Source organism: Leopardus geoffroyi, chromosome B2, assembly GCF_018350155.1.
Source record: "Leopardus geoffroyi isolate Oge1 chromosome B2, O.geoffroyi_Oge1_pat1.0, whole genome shotgun sequence".
NCBI lineage: Eukaryota > Metazoa > Chordata > Mammalia > Carnivora > Felidae > Leopardus > Leopardus geoffroyi.
Window position 1 is genome coordinate 138,900,534 of NC_059332.1, and position 19,883 is coordinate 138,920,416.

At 37.6% G+C, this 19,883-nt stretch overlaps 1 protein-coding gene across 1 annotated transcript in view; it reads left to right on the top strand.

Annotated features, from left to right (window-relative positions):
- The window catches only part of OPRM1 (opioid receptor mu 1), a 61,191-nt gene extending 41,805 nt beyond the window's left edge, over nucleotides 1–19,386 (top strand). The window contains exon 4 of the mRNA XM_045500103.1: nucleotides 12,436–19,386. Coding sequence (XP_045356059.1) covers nucleotides 12,436–12,474 — 39 coding nt within the window. The 3' untranslated portion in view covers nucleotides 12,475–19,386. The remainder of the gene's footprint in view (nucleotides 1–12,435) is intronic.
- Nucleotides 19,387–19,883: the final 497 nt, after the last annotated feature.

Genomic DNA, 19,883 nt, shown 5'->3' on the forward strand with positions numbered 1-19,883 from the left:
CAAAATTTATGACGTTAGCACATGGTGGAAGTGATCCTGTTCTGAAACTCTTCTCATTTCCCCCAGTGTTCTATGTTTCATGCACATCACTCCAATATCTCTGTCACTTCTCAAAAGCCAGTCCTGCTCTGGCTCTGTGGTTAAACGGGAAGGGTTATCACTTGCTGACCGTGGTGATGAGTGTCAGATGTTCCCACCAAATCAGGGTCACAGCAAAGGAGAAAAGAGAAGGAAAAAAAAAAGGCCAGCCCTAACCTGTTCAGCCATTAGTTTGTCCATTTTTACACCTGAACTCTAGAGGACACAGCAATCATACTACTTAATTACTAGAACTAACTTAGTTTTATAACTGACCTTATACCAGTCAGGGTTAATATGGTGAGGAGTGACTATTTTTTGGAAGATGTATTCCTAGGCACAGAGTACAGATGCAGGGCTGCACAGAAGAGTCAAGATTTACACACAATATTATAATCACATGAGAACCAAAAAAAAGAAAAGAGAAAAATTTGTCTCTAACTTACTATGACCTTGATAAGCCACTGATGTGTAAAATTTGGAATCTGACCTATAAGGTAATTCAAACATACCGCCTAACTATTAACATTAATTGAAATAAGTAAATTTTCAAATGATAGTGCCAGCATCCAAAAATCGCAGCCTCTGTAATTTTATAACACAGAACTCAAATTCTAACATTTTGTGAAGTAAATCCTTGAGTCAGAACCTTAAAACTTCTTAAGGTCTGGGGGCAGGACTGTCTGAACAGATGACTCCATAAAAATGACAAGGAAGTCGAATTGGCGAGGGAGAGAGGAGAGACGTACAGCACAGAGCAGCGGCTTCCTCTCCGTTTTCTCTTCCCCCAAGCCCCACTCTGTCTCCTCTTACCCCCGCTCCGCCCGCAACCCCGCCCCGCCCAGGCTCAGCCTTTCCAGTTGACCACAGATCCAAGGTAACGTGGTGCAGAGGGTCTGCGTTAGGGGGCGCTGATCCTCACATCGCTGATACTGAATAACGCCAAAAGGAGCCGGGGCCATTGGGCCCCCTAGAGGGTATGATGGCAGCTCCACTTCCAACCAACGGGAAATTACTAACTTACTAAGTGTCACCTCCAATTTCATTTCAGAAATAAAAGCCAGAAAGAAATGTGTTTCTATTCTGCTTCCTTTCTCTATATTTTTTCCACATCAAGACCTCTACACCTGCTTCTTCTAGGTCCCTCTCGGGAGCTAGCAAAAGCTTGTGAGTAATTTAAAAAAGGGTAGGGATTTAAATAGATTTTCTCTGACCTGAGGATAATATGTTGCGGAAAGCAATTTAAAACCCTCAGTCCTAAACCCAGGTTAACATATTTTGCATTGGAACAAAGTACTTCCACGGGAGCACAGTGATGGAGCCCATTGTAAGTGCTGAGTCTTTCTCAGTCAGGGCCTGCCCTACCTTCTCTCCCTTACAGGCACTCTGGGGTGTGGCTGTGGGTAGTGTGACCCAGGCCACTGATGAGGCCTCCAGTCCCATCTGATCCTCTCAGCACTCTTCCCTCACCTGCTGTCCTGGAAACAGCTCAGCTCCTAGCCTGTCTAGTGAAGCACTTCTCCTGAGTTCACTATGATTGTCCTTTAGTTGCCCAGACCCTGCCCTTGACTTCCATCCATATCCAGCATTTCCACATTAGTGTGGTTCCTGCACAGCCAGAGAGAGGAGAAAGGAAGCTAATTGAGGAAGCTCTGTTCTAAGTAACTAAAAGGTTTGCTTTAAAAATACATCCAATTAGGGCTTATCTTCATCGCTGCCTCTATGAAGCAGCATCAGTGTCAGATAACAGCAGAAACACATTAGCCCTGGAATTGGCTGCTTTCCCAAAATGCCCAGCTGGGAAGGCTGGACAGAGAAGAGCGGCTGCCAGGAAAAGAGGAAAAGACACTCTGACATATTTGGAAATTAAGACAAATCAAAGATCTCTTTCACTAATCTCCACTGATGTGTCATCATTAGAATCAAGGCAGTTACACACAGACATCTGGAACAATACATAAGCCTTTGGTGATAGTTTCAATAATATATCAAAATAATAAAACCATTTGAAGGAAAACCAGAGACTTTATGGTTATATCTATACTGCATAGTTGATTAGTCATACAAATGCAGAATCTGAAGGACAGGTTTGGGGGGTTTTGTTTGTTTGTTTGTTTGTCTTTTTCTGTTCTTAAACCATGAGCCACTATGTTGGGAAACAAAGCTAATTGGATTTGCATGAACTTTTTTAACTGCTTGTCTAGAGTTGGTACTTGTAGATGTATTTGTATTTTCTCCAAGAAATATACTATCTATGTCATGTTTCAAGCACATTAGTCAACTTCATATCCTGCAGATCAGAGATCCAATATCAAACCTTCCCAGGGTGTCTGTATTCTGACAACTGTAAACTGAGACCATGTCCATACAGCGCAAAGCGAAGAGTTGCCAATTATCAAGGTAATTTGATAAGCCATCTGAGAAAATTCTGTGCCCCAAATAAAGTTTGAATCATGGTTACATAGTGAAGGGCTGCTCAGTCAGCTTTTGCTACATAACAAATCATTCCAGAACATAGCACCCTTAAGCAACCATTTATTTAGTTTGTGCTTCCATAGATCAGCGGTTGGACCTGGGCTGGGCTTCCAGACAGTTCTTCCGGTCTCAGCTGGGCTCACGCTAGGGACAGCAGCAGGTGTCAGAACTGCTGTCAGCTAGCTAGTCTGGGATGACCCCTGCAACAATTGCAGACTGTACATGGGTCCTCATCTTCCTTGCTGTTCTCATGGTGGTAACGGGTTCTAGGTTCAAGGGGTGGCCAAACAGACCTCACCTCTTGATGGTAGGAGCTGAAGTTACATTGCAAAGGGATGTGGATATAGGGAGGGAAATCATCGTGGCCCTTTTTGCCAACTATCTCTATCGTAGACACGTGCTGCATTGGGTAGGCATAGCTTCCTGAGAGCACAGAACACGTCTGCCTTCCTCCTTCTAGTTCCTCCAGCATCTACCTAAAACAGTGTCTGACACATTAAAAAGTACTCCAAAAATATCTGTGGAATGAATGATGATCAGAGGCCTCATGATATTTCAGGAGATACAGAGGGTAGTAAGGATGACCCCTTTCTTACACAACCGATTGACAACGTCAATGCTTATATAACACTCTGACGTTATTCCCAGCTCTCCCTTCAGTAACTGGAAGCTATTCACAGCAGCGTTCTTCATTTTCTACTCTCTAGTCCTCTGACCAAAAGTTCTACTTTTCAAAAAAAAATCGTCACACTCATACTTGTCTTCTAATTGTATTTCTAACAAGTGCTATTGATGAGGAAGACAAGAACAGGATTTCGTGCCCTATAGAGGACTTGGCCCTGGAGAAGCATAAAAAAATAAATAAGGAAAGAAAAGATGTCTCATGTCCTTTTGTCCATTCCAGGGTTCAGCCTCCCACTCCAGCTGCAGGATTCCATGCCTGATTTATGTTCAGCTCGTTGTCTTTATAGCTTCTGGATTTTTATTAGGGAGAGTCAGGCATAGACATTCACTTTCCATCTGCTCTCAGTGCAATTTAATTTCTCTGTGCATGTACCACCCTGCCATTGCTACTGGACTCCACCTTGCTTCAGAACACTTCCCCCATTTGCTCAGATCAATCCAGGTCACCTTGGACCTGAGATGCTGGCTTGCCTTCACTGCTTGGTTTCCACCCCGACTGCACTCTATAATGCATTTTCTGTTTTGACACCTAGACTACGTCCTTTACTATTTAACATTATACGGGAAAAAAAGCAACTCTATTAGACAAGTTGGACTGTTATTTAAGGAGCTTGTATTAACCACAACTATAATAATAATGCTGGCTTACATTTGTATCACAGCAAACAAATTAAAAAGTGCTTTCGTGTGCACTATCATATTGGCTTCATATAACAACCCTGATGGGTAAATATGAAAAAAAAATAAATGCTCAGGGAGGCTAAATGATTATAAAAGATCAAACCACCAGTAAGAAGCAGAACCCAGACAAATATCTGGGCCTCTAATATTAATCCAAAGCTTTCCTCTGCTTTCTTACACAACGCCACATTGTACTCAAATATTATTACGTGATCTCACCCAGAGGCTCTCAAACCTTACTGTGAGTATAAGTTCTGAGAAACTTCTCTAAGAAATTCTGGTTCACTGCCTCAAGATCAAGGTGGGGTCCAAGAATCTGCCTTTAGAATAAAACATGAAACTGAAAACTGATTTAAACTGTAACTTTATCCAAATACTACCAAGGTTACCGTTTTGTCTAACCCAGCTACCATTTCAGTCAATCTGATGGGTAAGAATTTTTTCACTAAATGCATCTTGCTAAAGCAAGATAACGTAGCTATAGTTGGGCAAATCCTTAACTTTCTAATGTATCTATCAGTGAGTCTCATAGGACATAGTAATGTAACAGTGATAAAGCTAACATTACAGTACCTCCCAACAGCTTCTTCTCAGTAATATGACAAGTTGAGCCCTAAGCCCTCTGGTTACCATTTTTTAAGCATTTTCTTAACGTTTTAATCAAAGTAGCAAGTTAAGAAATTAGGAGATGTTTTGCATTTGTATTTACTACAAAGCTCTATTATCCCCAGGTAAACTAAAAGCAGAAGAATATTTTTTAAACCAACTGTGTCACTCTCAAATACCAGATCTTGATTTTTTTAATAAAACATCTGTGGAAAGATCATTGGAGAATAAAAAGCATTTCAATTCCATCACAAAAGCCCCAAATGTGAATAGCTCACAAAACTACAGAGCTTGACCTCATTAACGCATATTTTGCTAAACCAAAATGGTTTTTCTTTCAATTCTAGGGTTTAAGAAGAAAATCGTTCCAGTTACAAGTGTGTGTGTGTGTGTGTGTGTGTTCATGTGCCTTGTTAAGCATGTGTAGTACTAGAGTCTATTTAGATTTAAAATGAATATTATCTTTAATAAATAGCAGAAGAATTTCATATGCTTCTATAACTTGGCCATAATCTGGGAGGAGAAAATATTGTTTAATTGAAAATATGTTTATTCGCAGAAAATATTTGGCTCTAAGGCTATTAGAAATAACACTTACTGACCAGTTTGTGTCCAGTATATCTCACTTAGTCATATGAGGTATGGATTATTATCTCTACAGTTGAGGAAACCAATGTCTACAGAATTAACTTGCCCAAAGTCATAGTTACAAAAGTAGTGACTGAGGAATGAGTCCAGCTGAATCTGATCTTTATCTATGTGTCCTACTTCTCCTCCAGTGTGGTTGACACTCTTCTCAATGGTGACTTTTAGAATTAAATTTTAGCATTTACATACTAACAATTCAAACACACAAAGGTCTTTATATAGGCTTGTTTAGATGTATTCATAGGATATCTGTGTGTCTGTGTATAAAGATAAACATCAAAATAGATTAATGAATATCATGGGGAATTAGAAATTCAATGACGAGAATTTTGGTTATCATTATATGAGTTCAAATTATTTGAACTGAACTCTTGCCATCATTAAGTCCATGTTGATTCTCACCATATGATAGTATTTGCTTTTCCATAAGTTACAATTTTTCATTCATGTCAGAGAGGTTCATTTAGTGTTTTCACAAATCATATTTATCCTACTAGACAAGGCAGCTTGGTGGGTGATGATGCCAGAGGAGACCAGGACAGTGGGTCAGGTGAAAGTTTGAGTTGGCATGCTATGTCTGTCCAACATGTGATGGGGCAAGCCCCCTTCATCTTATAAAAACTCAGTTTTCTCAACTCACACATAAGAGGACTGAACCAGAAGATTGTTCTGTATATCAGAGCCATACGGGGATCATGAATTGGCTAGTGGTCTTCCTGAATGAATACCCTCATCTTTCAGGAGGGTACTCGTTTTACATTTTACGTTTTAAAGATTAGATTAACTAATATAATTACTGCAGCATTCTTCTGTGCTTGTTGTTTCAATTGATGTAACTAACGGATAAAATAAAGCAACATATTTAGCTTTAAAAAAACTAACTTTCAATGAGATGTTATTATTTGCCTAACCTTAAGTGGTGAGTTGATATTTCATAATCACTTTTCATGGAAAAGTCCTCACATGGAGATTGAGTGCTTTGGAACATGTCAGTCTTTATTCTCTATCTGTATTTATATCTTGGGAGCTAAATATGAAGGGTGGACATTTTGCTCTTTTAACTTTCTACAACACATTTATTATTCTACCTATATGAACTTGAAATGCAGTGACATATTATTATTATTTTGCTTTTGCATTTTTTTCCTCATCCCAAACAAACTGACCATCTGAATATAAAGGACCTACCACAAACCAGTCATTAATTTTTGAATGCCATTCAACCTATTTTTTGATAGGCTGCAATAAATCTTTGCAAATTGCTAGTTTTTCACATAGCAAAAGGATTTAGGGAATGACACTGTGAGAAGTACAAGTTTCTAAGATAAAACATGTCTTAATTTTTCCTTTCTAATTATTATTTTCATGGAAGTCAAGAACCTAGAGCCACAAATTTTGTTGCCCTTCTCCTTTTACACTAAGGAATTTCTTTCTTATATAATGGAGTTTCTGGCTTTGACATGAGTAGAAACTTTCATGACAAAAGGAAATATTAGAACACTATACTGCAATAAAAGCACATACATATACACACACACACACACATGGTGAGGGTAAGGGGAGTCTACAAACAGGATTCATGTTGAGTGCTAAATCATTGTAATAGTACTTTTTCAAAACATGAATGGCTTTCATGATCAACATATGCAGAAGATTATAATGCCAACTCTCAAGACCCCATATGAGTTTGATCTTCTGCATTACCAGTGATGTATCCTGAAGGAACGAATACCCATAAATATTACTTTACTAACCACACCTGGGTGTGAGTCTATTTTACATTTAATTTAATGTTTGTTGCTTTACTACTTGTGAATCAAAGGAAATGAACTTTTTCTTTCCATAATACCTGAACTCATTAGGAACACATGCAAATAAAGAATTAGTCAGATAAATTAGCTACATATAATTATCAAATATTGAATAAACATAAATATAAGCTGCAAGTTTCATTGTGATTTAGAATAATGGCTCTGTCAGTCCAAGAATGAATATGGAGAAAAATAATTCATGTCATTTGTCTATAATGCACAGAATTTATAAAGTAAGAAGGTAGAAAGAAAGGAAAGGAGGGAGAGAGGGAGGGGAGGAAGAGGGGAGGGAGGGAAGGAGAAAAAGAGTATATCAGCCACATTCTTCCTACTATTCTGTTTTCCACACAGACACCAGAAATCCTAAGGATACCAGAAATCTAGAAAATCTATTAAGCCCTACCTAATTTTCCCCTTTTTTTCTACCCACATTATCAAATCTTCAGAAAGGTCAATAGAGATAGAGATGATCCAGAATCCCAAATGGTATGCCTAAGTCCCTTAAAACATTGGAAATGAGTAATTTTTTCTTATTGTGGTGAAATATTTACCTCTAAGACATTTGATAGAAAAGCAAAAAAGTAAAGGCTAAAGAAAATGACATTAAGAAATAAGAATATTTTACTCAAGAAAAACCAAATTATTTAAAAAAAAAAAACCTTAACAAGAAATTGCAGTGAATAGTGGATGTGGAAGGGAATGTGGTCATTATATATTTGACAATACAATCACGTATTTAACCCATCCTATAATTTACCAGCCCAGCAAGAATAGTTCACTCTTTCTGTTCTTTCTTCTTCATCATTTTAGTTAAAATGTCTTTATATTCAAAAATCCCCAAATATAATTATATAGGGGTTCATTCAAATTCAAAACATCAACTTAAAAATTGATTTTCTTCAGCTACACTTCGGAAATGGAAGAGGAGCCTGTCACTCTTAGAACCTTGCAATGCTGCAGACCGAAGCTTGCAATATGGCAAGCATACGTGTTACTGAAAAGTTTTCTGGCTATTTCAGAAATTCAGAGGAACAAGGAGACTCTCAAATGACTACACTATAAGTAAAGATCAACATCTAAATCCCATTCATGCAATTGGATTTATCAAGCATATGCAAAATATTCACAGTTCTTAAGTGATGGGAACTGAAAACAAAAAACAAAAAACTAAAGATCGATTGTCCAGTCCAAACTTCCTTATTCTACAAACAGGGAAAGTGTAGGCCAGAAATGTACTTTTTTGACTATATGCTTTTTTTTTCCAAATATGAAAGATGATAGTGAGAATCTTGTCAAATATCTGGCTTTCAAGTAGAGTTTAAGAAAACTTTTATGACTAAAACAAAGTCAGGTTATTATGTATTGTATATACTCTAGTATATATAAATTTAATTAAACATTTCAACAGGTAAGGGAACACTTTATAATTAGATAAGGATAGCAGATACAATATAAAATCCAACAGTCTAGGTGGCTCATTGATTTATCCAGATTCTGCCACCCATCAGCTGAATGCTTCTGAGTAACCTCTGGAACTCTCCAGTTTCAACTGCTACTTCTGTGAGAATAGTGGTATTTGTAGTAGCTAGCACTTAGTTTTGACTTGAACGTGTTGGATCACAGTCCATGCACTTTGCCAGGCAACTGGCTAGCATTACTATTATTCTAAGCCACTCAGCGAAGCTTTACACTTATCATCTCCTTTCTTCTCTTTTCCCCAAGAAACTAAATTACAGCTTTTATAAAGAAAATTTTAAAGGAATTAAATAATGGTGCCCAAAGGAATCATAAGGTTGATCTTAGCTAAGTCTTCTCAACATTGGCACTGGTGACATTTTGGGCCAGCCAATTCTTTGTTGTGGGGGAATGTGCACTTCAATGTTCAGCAGCATCCCTGGCCTCTATCCGCTAGATGCCAGTATCACCCACCTACCCTGTTATGACAGCCAAAATGTCGCCAGACATTGCCAAATGTCCCCTGGGATGGGGCAGGGGGCAGAAATGAATTGAGAGCCACTGCTCTAAACTGACAGCCGTGTGTAACTGACCAAGAAATTCGTTGTGATGTCTTTAGAGGAGTGCCCAAACTAGGAGCTAGACCCCAGGTGTCCTGTGAAACAGCACACCGATCTCTCAAAAGAAAGCTTCCTTCTGCACTGCTAACCAGTTGCAAAGACTAAGACTCAATATTAATGGAAGACAAGAGGAAAGGACAATTCTTCAATCTTTCTTTTATTTGAAGCTTCTCTCTCAGAGAAAAGATTTTCAGCCTGAAACATTATTAAGAAAGGATTAAAGGTCAGTAAGGGTGAGGATAGTGTTCAAGGATCCTGGGAGGCTCAGAATGAGGTCAAGTCTCTTGGATGTTGTGACCCAGTAAGAGAACTTGTAAATAAAACACAATGAAACCCGAATCATAACCTCAGAAGCAAAGAAGAATGGGAATTAGTCCTGGAAAACTAGTGGAAAGAAATAGAGTCACTGTTTTAATGGTTATTTTGTAGTAACTAAAAAGCACACTGAATATTGAGCTTTGTACTAATTATTTTTAGGACCTAGATCATATTATTAATATATATTTTGAGAATACTTAGAAAGGAAACAATAACCTCTAGGAGGTAAGATAATACCTCTAGGAATTAGTTATGGTAAAAGGAATCTTGTTTTCTTAGAGGACAAGGAAATCAGGTAAGCACAGCATCAATGGTGTTTTTAACAGGAGATTTGACAAACTCTTGCTAGGTTTTGTAATGTTATAGTATGTTGAATTATGATCTGGATATAATGGTATAATGAGTTAGGTTTATAAATTTGAATGGATTCCCATCTTAGCAGTCCCAGTCTTAGATGATAGGATAAAGAACCAATGTACTAGAAGAGTAAGCAAAACCTACAACTATAGTATCTACTAGAGAAAAAGTTTAGTCTGAAAATCCAACTACAGACACACAGAATGTGAGTCATAGCAGATATGAAAAAAAAAAGTTACAGATCCTATTTCATGGACCAACAATATGATAGAGGCCATTTGAACTATTGCAATTATAGATAATCACATCAACAGAAGTCTAGTGTCCAGAGCCTAAGAAATGTTAGCTTCTCTCTACTACACCACATTTTTTAGGAATGAAATAAGCAAATGATAATGTGTTCAGAGATGGACAACCAAAAAGGTGAAAGAAGTTAAAATTCCTCAATATGACAAATGGTTGAAGCAACTGCACATGATTCCCTGAGAAATAGAAGACTCTAAGAGGACAAGGTAGTTCTCTTTATATACTTGAAGGGACGTGAAGAGAGAATTAGATTTATTCACCACAACTCCACTAATTAAAGCCAACGGGTGGAAGCTATGGGGAAAGGGATTCAATACAACCAAAGAAAGACTTTTCTAAGCCTTGAGATTCAAGGACTGCCTTGTTGCTGATTAAATCAGTAATAAATAAATAAATAAACAAACAAACAAATAACAATTTCTTAAATTCCCTTCAGGGGTAGTAAACAAACTCCAGTCATTGTATGGATAGAGATTAAAAGTGCCTCAAGTAAGCTTCAGTTTGAATCTAAAAGTTTTTCAAAACTTTATTGTTCAAAATAGGCTAAAAAAATAACCCAAGGGGATTTGCTAGTTGACTTCCTGAAAACATAAATAAATAAATAAATAAATAAATAAATAAATAAATAACAGTTCAAAAAGCTGTTGACAAAATTGGAAAACTGATGGTAGATTAAAATAGTGTATGACTGTCAAATGTCAAATATCCTGAAATCTGTAACAGTACTGTGGTTATGTCAGGAAAGAAGCCCCGTCTTAGAAAATGGCAGGGACTTACAAGTTTCCAAAGGAGGTATCTCAGCAAGCAAGCAGGTTTGGCACTGTTCCATGGGTACCAAAATAGACAATGTGATTCAATGGACCAGAGGAAACAATATCAATGCTCTCTGTACCCCTTTGGGAAGAAGTAACCAGACTCCAAAGAAGGTGACTGAGCAAGCAAACAGGTTGTCTTGCCACAACTCTTTGGATGCCAAAAGTAGACCAAATGTCAGACGGTTTAGCACTCACAGCACAGCAAACAGCAGACGCTTCACAATAGCTGTGTCTCCTCTGCCACCACCCCATAGGGCAGTGGGATGGAACCATCTGCACACACGATGGGTCACAGTTAAGGAACCCAGAGCTAAAGTCTCAGCCCCTTTTGGGGCAAGCAATAAACAGACCTCCCTAGGAAAAAGCACTTCACGGGGCAATCAGCGCTGTGGTCACCTTGGCCTACCTACTTGCCTGTATGACCATCTGCAGAAACTGTTCCAGGTCAGAGGATACGTAAGCTTTGCAGTTGGGCAGTCAACAAGGATGTGCAGGAAACCCAGAGTGCCTGGCAGACTGCCTTTCCAAATGGTGATCATGATCTTTCTATTCCTTATTCTTAGGAAACATGTTGAAATATTTAGTGATAAAAAAGTCAAGTTAGTATCAAATAGTTCAATAAGATAGTGTGTGTGTGTGTGTGTGTGTGTGTGTAGAAGGAGAGGGAAGAAAAGAATAGAAAGCAAATGATGAACAAATGGGATAAAAAGTTAATAGCAGGCGAATCCGAGTAAAGGTACAACTGTTCTTTGTACCTTTCTTATTCTTGCATTTTTCCTGAAGTTTGAAATTTACCAAAATAAAGTGTTTATGGTAAGTTATACTTACAGTAAGTCACACTTACTATATAAACACCTCTTCTTCTCACCAAAAACTATAGCAACAATAACAGCAACAAGTACTTGTTAATTACAAAATCTATTTCTTTTCCACAATTCTCCCCCCTTATTTGAAAATCTCAAGCCACATTTTTATGTGTGTGAACAAATTTCCTGGTATTGCTCAATATGTATGCCAGCTTTACCGTGGAGGTGGGGGTGGAAAAATTCCTGTATTTCAAGTCAGTTGCTTCAGAAAAAAATCCATTAATTTTGAGAATTGGGTGAAAAATAAAGATTTCTTTCTTTAGAAATAAAGAATATAAAAAGTATCGCAAAGAGAGACACTGCTTTTCTTTTGAAAATTTTGTCAGGTCGTGAATAATTTGAGGCTAAAGAAGGAGGAAGAGGGTCAAGAACAGAAGGAGATACGGGGGTTTGGATTAAAATGTATTTTTTCAAAGAAGCCATCAATAATATCTCTTTGAAGGCTAGTGTATAATTCTTATTCATTAGCCTTATTCATTAGCGATATTCATAATGATTCAAGAGATTATTTGTGATGACCCAAGAGATTAATTAATGTCTTGACAATTAAGAAAAGTTCTGAGGGTCCCAGGTGAAAGTATACTGAGGACCCTCAGTGCAGCTCTGACATACAGAGCTGCTGCCCATAAATGCCCACATACAGGAGACGTCCCATAAATGTGCACTGCTACCCAATTTGAAATGCTCATTTTTTTCTTCTTTTTTCTTCTTTCAGCTGGAAAATTTGGAAGCAGAAACTGCTCCATTGCCCTAAGTGGGTCTCATGCCATTCAGACCCTCACTGAGCTTAAAAGGCACCATCTCTGTGGAAGTATGTCGTTGCAGGAACATGTGGGAGGCTCTAGTTTCCTAGGAAAGTGCCTGCTTCTGAGTCATCAAAACTTGATCCTCTGTGGCCACTCCACTCTGCACGTGAGAGGGACATCTAAACTAAGTGAAGTGCTGGGAAAGAGAGAACTAGACCGCACTGAAGAGTCCGGTTTGTGTACATAATCCCGAGGAAGATGCCCAATAGGACAGAAACACACCGTGGTATGTGAACTGAGGTCATCCTAGAAGGTGACCCCTTTGTGTGTAATATTTTGTTTGCAAGCAAACATTGATGGCCTCATCAAAGAAAACGCCCATCAATTGTTAAATTCACCATAGCGACATGAAAAGTAAATGCTACCTCTGATCAAAGGACCTTGTGTGGAAAGTCCAAGACTTTCTAGTCTTCTGTAAGGAATACTTTGTTCTACTTTTTACCTTTAATATTAACCTTAAAATTATCTTCTGGTGAAGACATCATGTCCACCTTCAAGTCTTGGTTTTGTATTCTTTAAAAGAATAACATCCCTTACCTAGCTCCACATAATTGCAAGAGAAGAAATTAACATGGAAGGTAATCTGAAAGCCAGAAATGTGTCAGCTGCAGAAAGGTTGATTCTTGCGCACTGAAAGCACTTCCTGAGACTCTTAGTGGGAGATTGTCCATTCTAAGGCTTTCAGTGGTTTACTCCCTAGTTTCAACTGTGCAGTTTCCTTCTTCTATCTAAGTATTCATAAAAGGTAACAGTGGATCAGTGAGCTCATCATTGCATCTGTGCAGGAAGTCAAGCATTAAAATGTACTTACTTTTCATTTCTCTGTAGTTTCTCCATACTGCATGCTCCCTTTGCATATTATTTTCTCTTTTTTTTTTTTAACTCTGCTCAGAATACTTATGCCTTTTGAATCAATGTGATAAAATGACAGGTTTTTTTCGTTGATTTTCAGAACACTTTAAGCCTTTTGAAAAATATGGATCCAATAAGCTTAATCTCAAAACAGAAAGACTCAAATGACCATAGATAAAAATGGCTAATCTTTTCACTCCTGTGTAGTTCCTTGGACATGAAATATTAACAATGACCCAAGAATATTTTCCTGAAGATTGTGTTTACATAATGTCACCACCAGTATGTTGGTTTTTCTGATCTTTGCTAAATTATGTCAAGATTTTCTTTGTAAAATTTCAGTCTTATAATCAATTTCTCTAAGACAATTCTACTCTATGGTTTTCTTTGTTGTAACACACAGTAGAGATTAGGCAATCACCCGTTTTATTTTATCTATGTAGACAGTCAAGTTAGATGCCTCATGCCAAAATGCCCTCCACTTTGAACTTTTGTCTCTATTAATTAGATGAATCAAGCACACTGAAGTTATCTATGAAAACATCATAGAAAACAGGGTGCCAGCTTCCCTTATAAGAATATTTCTGACTCTACAGGCTGCCAGTAGATTCAATGTTAAAATCTGGTGTCTGTCCCTCAATATAATAAGGCACAAATATGCACCGGACATCCAGAGGCAATGTTTCAGGAAGACAGCTGTCTTGGATCAAGATAACTAAATTTACTTTCTCAGATCTAGTTGGCTGTAGTTAATGTGGACCCAATACATATATCCATTGGATGAGAAAAAAACAAAAGCCAAGATAATATTTTATCTTGAATATTGAAGTCTTATATTGGCCTCTAAAAACCTATTTCTCAAGTATCATGTCCCAGAATGGATATGCATTATTTTTTATTTTTTTTCTGATCAGAGTAATTAAAACTGGAGCCTTAAAAATTTTTAGAATGTTAAATAAATGCATTTGTGTATAAATACATATATGCATATATACACTATTAGATATTTCACAAGTAAAAGGATAATTCAAATAAAACACAATAAGGGAGAATAAAGTATCTGTATGTAAGTCACTAGGGAGGAAAATTCTTCCCTTTAATGGGCTGTAATAACAGAGGTTCTCTCAAGAGATGAAGTATTACTGCTTTCTGCCCATAGGATGTTTCTCAACAATCATTATTTCTGCCTAAGGACCAGCTTTAGTTAAGACATTCTAAGGTAAGTAACAAATAGGTGTGTTTTTTCAGTAGTTTTCATTCAAAACCATTTTTTATCAGAAATTTGCTAGAACTACCTTGCTTTTCCATGACAAATAGGGAAGTGCCAGCCCTGACTCAGTCTGATGAGCTTAAGTTCCTTATGAAATCCGAATATAAAGAAAATGCAATGTTCTGCTTTGTTCTTCCTTCTCATTTTACCTTCCTGTCCTTATGGATAGGGTTTCTTCTGGCTTGGCATTCCAGTAAAGGAGACTGTAGATGTGAACTAAGGATAAGACATAGTAGCCTTAGCTTCTCACCCTCTCTATGAGCCACACATGCCCCTGCTGTGGCTGTGCATATACAGCCACAAACACTACCCTTTTCATAGATATATCCACCCATAGGAAATGGGTGTCTTCAGAAATCCTCACTGCCATTGTAAAAGCATCAAGATTTTTGCCGAGATTCTCAACAGAATTCTTTTTCTCACAAGCCATACTGCTTGGCTGAAGGGAAGGGATGGAAAGAAACATGAACTTTCATCAGTGCCTTGTCCCAACCACTGTATTTTCCCTCGTGTGAGATGCTTCAGGATCACAGTGACAGAATATGGTATCCAGGTTATATTTAAGACTACTGCCATTAGGACATTAGAGCCTAAGAGTGACGAGTCAATTAAAGGGTCTGCTTTGTGACATCCAGTCAAGAGCCAGTTAAATGTAATTAGAAAGAATTTCAACCTAGTCATTGGTTACCCCTGAGATCAACTAAAACCACAAGGAAGTATGTACATTACTAGCTGTTCAAAAGTAAGCAAAACCAAATTGCAAAAGTTTAGTGCATTGTGGTGTGTGGCAAATAAATATTCAAGCTCTTGCCATGTAATGCCATGGCATTTTTTAAAGGAGTCAGAACGTAAGTCAAGTTCAATTTAATTTACACAATATTTTTGTGTCCGAGACACTTAAGTTACAAACATAACGACCATTGACACTGAGATTTTAGGATTACAGAAAATGGGTTGAGGGCGGGCTGAAAATGCATCCTGTAACAAGGTACTTTTCAAAGAACATTGACTAGCTGCACGTACATTTAAAGGAATTTTTAAAACTCAGAAAAAATTAAATACATAAATCTTTGAAAGCATGTCTTGATTCAAATATGTGAAAAGATCATTCTAGACCCTGGGCACATATTCAGAGAAAGGTCAGTTTGGGGGGTGGGGTTGTTCCCATTACATATTTAATGCAAATTTAATACTATACTTTTTCAATTCGCTTTGCGTTGTCTGTAACCTTGTATGAAGTGAGAATTCCATTGAAATCTGCACTTGGAATTGCACTTAAACTTTACAAATTTACAGAGGAAATTGGGACAACTACTGCTTCATCTGCTCTTGAATGAGGTTCAGGTTTGCATTTCGTGACCAACTCACTCGAAAACTAAGGCTTGGAGTTCTGAGTCCTGAGGTCCCAGAACCCACACCTAGAAAAAACAGCCCTGTGATTTCATGTGGTACAAGGTATGAGCTCTTTCTTTCTCTCTCAAGCTCCAGAAACTTAAAGTCTCTGATCCATTCACATCTAGAAAAGTACCCCATCTGCTTGAAGACAAAATAAAACTCCATGCAATAGAAAAAGATGTTCCTGGAGTGTACTACCAGCCCTAAGACAGTGCAAAATGTTTATTATTTATTTGGGGGAAATTAGTTAAGAATCAAGTAGAACCAATAAGGGGCAAGCAGGGAAGGAGAGAGTGTCTTCATTTTTATCATTGTCCCATCAGACTTATTTGGCATCATACTTCACTACCACCCAGAGGACCTGGTTGGCACTACTACCCTTTATACTAAGAGACTGTCTTTAAAAATCGTGCAAACATTTTGCAGAGCAGGTAGTAATCTACTCAAAGCTGCGGTGGTTCTTTAGGATATATTAGACCAGAAACAGAACCTACATAAAACAAGCAAGTTTTCCAGCTCTGTGTTTTAATAAAACCCCTATATACTTGTGGAAAGAACACAAAACAGCCCTCTGTAGTATGAAAATTGCCCAATATTAATTTTAACAGCCCCAAATGTCTCAATGTAAGCATAGATACGTTTCTATTTTTCAGACGGAGTATCTTAGGTTTTGATTTTGAAAGAATGGTAGTCTTAAATATATGTCATAAGGGGAGATGCTCATAATTTTTGCAGTAACTGAATTTGCCTCTGTACACCTCAATAACTGCACACACATCTCCATGATTTGTTGTCATTCGGAGCCATCTCCTGAGTCAAACATTGTTTTCTTCTCCCCCTACAATTATGTGTATGAAATCTAAACCAGTGTAACTAGAAAAAGAAAAGGCTTATTGCCTAAGTTCCAACTAATAGTGTCACATTCTTAGTGATGTATGCACTGCCTGAAAAGAATAAATGTATATTTGTTCATTTATGGTTTCAGAGAAAGAACATAGAGGTCTTTCTGGAGACAGTGAGGAAAATATATCTTTGTATTGTCACATGCCTTGTAATAGGAATGTTTAGCAACAAAAATCTTCCAGGAATAGATAGATTACCTATTTATTATTTAATAGGTGAATTATTTAATAAGAATATTATTTATCATTTAATAGGTAGTTTAAACATTACCTACAACTGCCTTCTTATTTTGCTATTTGATTTCTTAAAGAACCTAAATCTTGAGAATAGGCTATAATATACACATTTAAGTCTCTTAAGAGATATTTCTATTGTTTTGCTTCCAATACATAAATGTTTTATTTAATTAGTATTACCCACTAAAGTTAGAAAGTCTCTACTGAATACAGAGGGTTATAGAATGCCAAATGGAAATGAGAGAAAAAGGGATACAAACAGAGGAAGATTTGAGAAGAGAAAGGGAAGGAATAGAGAAGACACTATGTTCCTGAGAGCCTGGGTAAAACTGAACATGGTTATATACCCTGAACAACCATAGGTGAGCTTCATTAATATAGACACAGCAAAAATAGTTGCAATTACTGAGCCCCGGAGAAAAGGGAGAGATCACATTTGCGTGACCCGATGACTGTGATTTTACTATCCACCGTGGAGGACACAGCAGATGAATCACTGAGAAAAACAGCAAATTATTTTCCCCCATTTTGAGGAGGGAAGTAATGTCCCAACACTACATGATATTTGCAACATTTATAGGTCTCATTGGCTCCCCTTTCTATGGTTCCCTCAGAGAAGGGCTTCTGGGACACAGAGATATTTTCACATCCCATATCTGGTTCTGGCATAATGTCACTGCCCCCACTGCTAGAGCATCAAAACAACCAAGCCTAGAGATCCATTGGTGCTTCTTTGGGTCTGCAAATGCCTACGTAGATTTGGCTTCCACAGATATTCCCAGTTCTGAGTTAGAAAGGACCAGTTACAGGCATATAGTCTATATTATCCCCTCAAAAGATCTCTAATCAGACGCTAACCTGTGGATTCCACTGGTTTTTGAGTGACATGGTTTTTACTTTCCCAGAATAATACAATGCAATTTGCATGAAGTTTCCATTATATGGCATAACATTAAGATGTGGTATTAATTTCTACAGTTTTCCTGACAGAGTAGTACACATGACTTTTTTTCTTGCCATGGTCAAGACATCATGTTTTAAAATTAGTGGATATTATTGCCTAAGGAGTCTGACTACCAGAGACTTCCAAAAGAGATTTCCCATTTATAAAGTAAATTAGAATAAAACATCAGTCAGATGTTTCAGACTGCCTATTCCTTATTTGCTAGCTTTTTGAGGGTTTTTTTTTATTAGTTGCTTGCTTAGCTGGTTGATTTGGGGAGGGTTGTTGTTGTTGTTGGCTTATTTTTTGTGGCTGTTCAAAATTTTTTACTTCTCCCTGGGATATTTGTCATCACACACATGCATGCTCTTCAATTTTCTCTGCTCAATGGATTTCCCTTTGTAATGACCAGGGTGGGAGGTCATCATTGCCAGAAGAAAGTAGAAAATCGAGACATACATTTGCTCATGGTTTGACATCATGGTGGGCCACCTACATTTCCCATTTCATCCAATAATGTCCCCCTTCTCTATATCATTTTGACTTTAGAGTCAGTCAGAACTCAACCCTTAATATCCTGACTAGCACAAGAAACCTATCAGCTGATTATTTTCCTGCATCTCTGCAAGTGGTAAACCTGATTCCTATTCCTTGCTCTTGCCTCTGCAGGAGTCCATTCAAAAAACAGAAAAATAACAAGGCCTTCCTGTTACTCTTTGGCTGTGAGACAATTTGTTCCCATCTGCCCCCAGGCTCACCCAGTGTTATTACTCAGTAGGAAGCTGCTACTGATCATTGCTGTATTAGCTCAAAACTCATTTGCCTTATGAAATCCATGGCCCTTATTTCTCAAGAGAATAGAGAAAAACAATAGGCCTCCTACCCAGCTAGGCACTTTCCATGCAAGCCACTACATCTATATAAATTAGGTTCAAACAGCATCAGGTTATTTTCGAGATTTACAAACTCAATATTGCAAATAGTAGAACCTGGCAAGTAGCTCTTAGGATCCCCTTGCTGCCTGTCAATCAGTTGCATAACTTCTACATGGATTAAGTGAGGGGGGAGTGGGGGGAGGAAACAACAAGAAAAACTTATGTTTACATCAACAACTGCTGCGTGATTTTTGTTTGTTTTGATAAATTTCATCCATTTACTAGGGATGCTGATTACATGATTTCTTTTTCATTTTTATTATGAAATTCTTCCTTTTCTAAGAATGAACTAAATCATTTTTTAATATTTATTTATTTTTAAAGACAGCAGGGAAGGGTCAGAGAAAAAGTGAGAGAGAATCCCAAGCAGGCTTCGCACTGTGAGTGCAGAGCTCAACGCAGGACTCGAACCCACAAACCATTATATCATGACCTGAGCCAAAATCAAGAGTCTAACATTTAACCAACTGAGCCACCCAGGCACCCTTGAACTAAATCTTATCATAATGAAATTCATAAATCAAATTGTATAATACAATTCCTAATAATGACTGGTGATCCCTTTATTTTAAGTAATGTTCACTACGATACAATTCCAGTGAAATCCAAAAGCAGGAATAGGTCACTGAAGTTACTTGCACCAGGATGTAGCTTGGCCCATAAGCATGGATATGCACATAAAAATATGAGTATCTCTTTTAAAGTATCATTTTCTTATAACAATGCTGAAGCTTCTGATAGGAAATTGGGAGATCGGTTTGGTTGTTTTCTTATTGATCCTGAAGACCATTGAAGTGACCATGCTGGTTGTTCTCTAATAGGC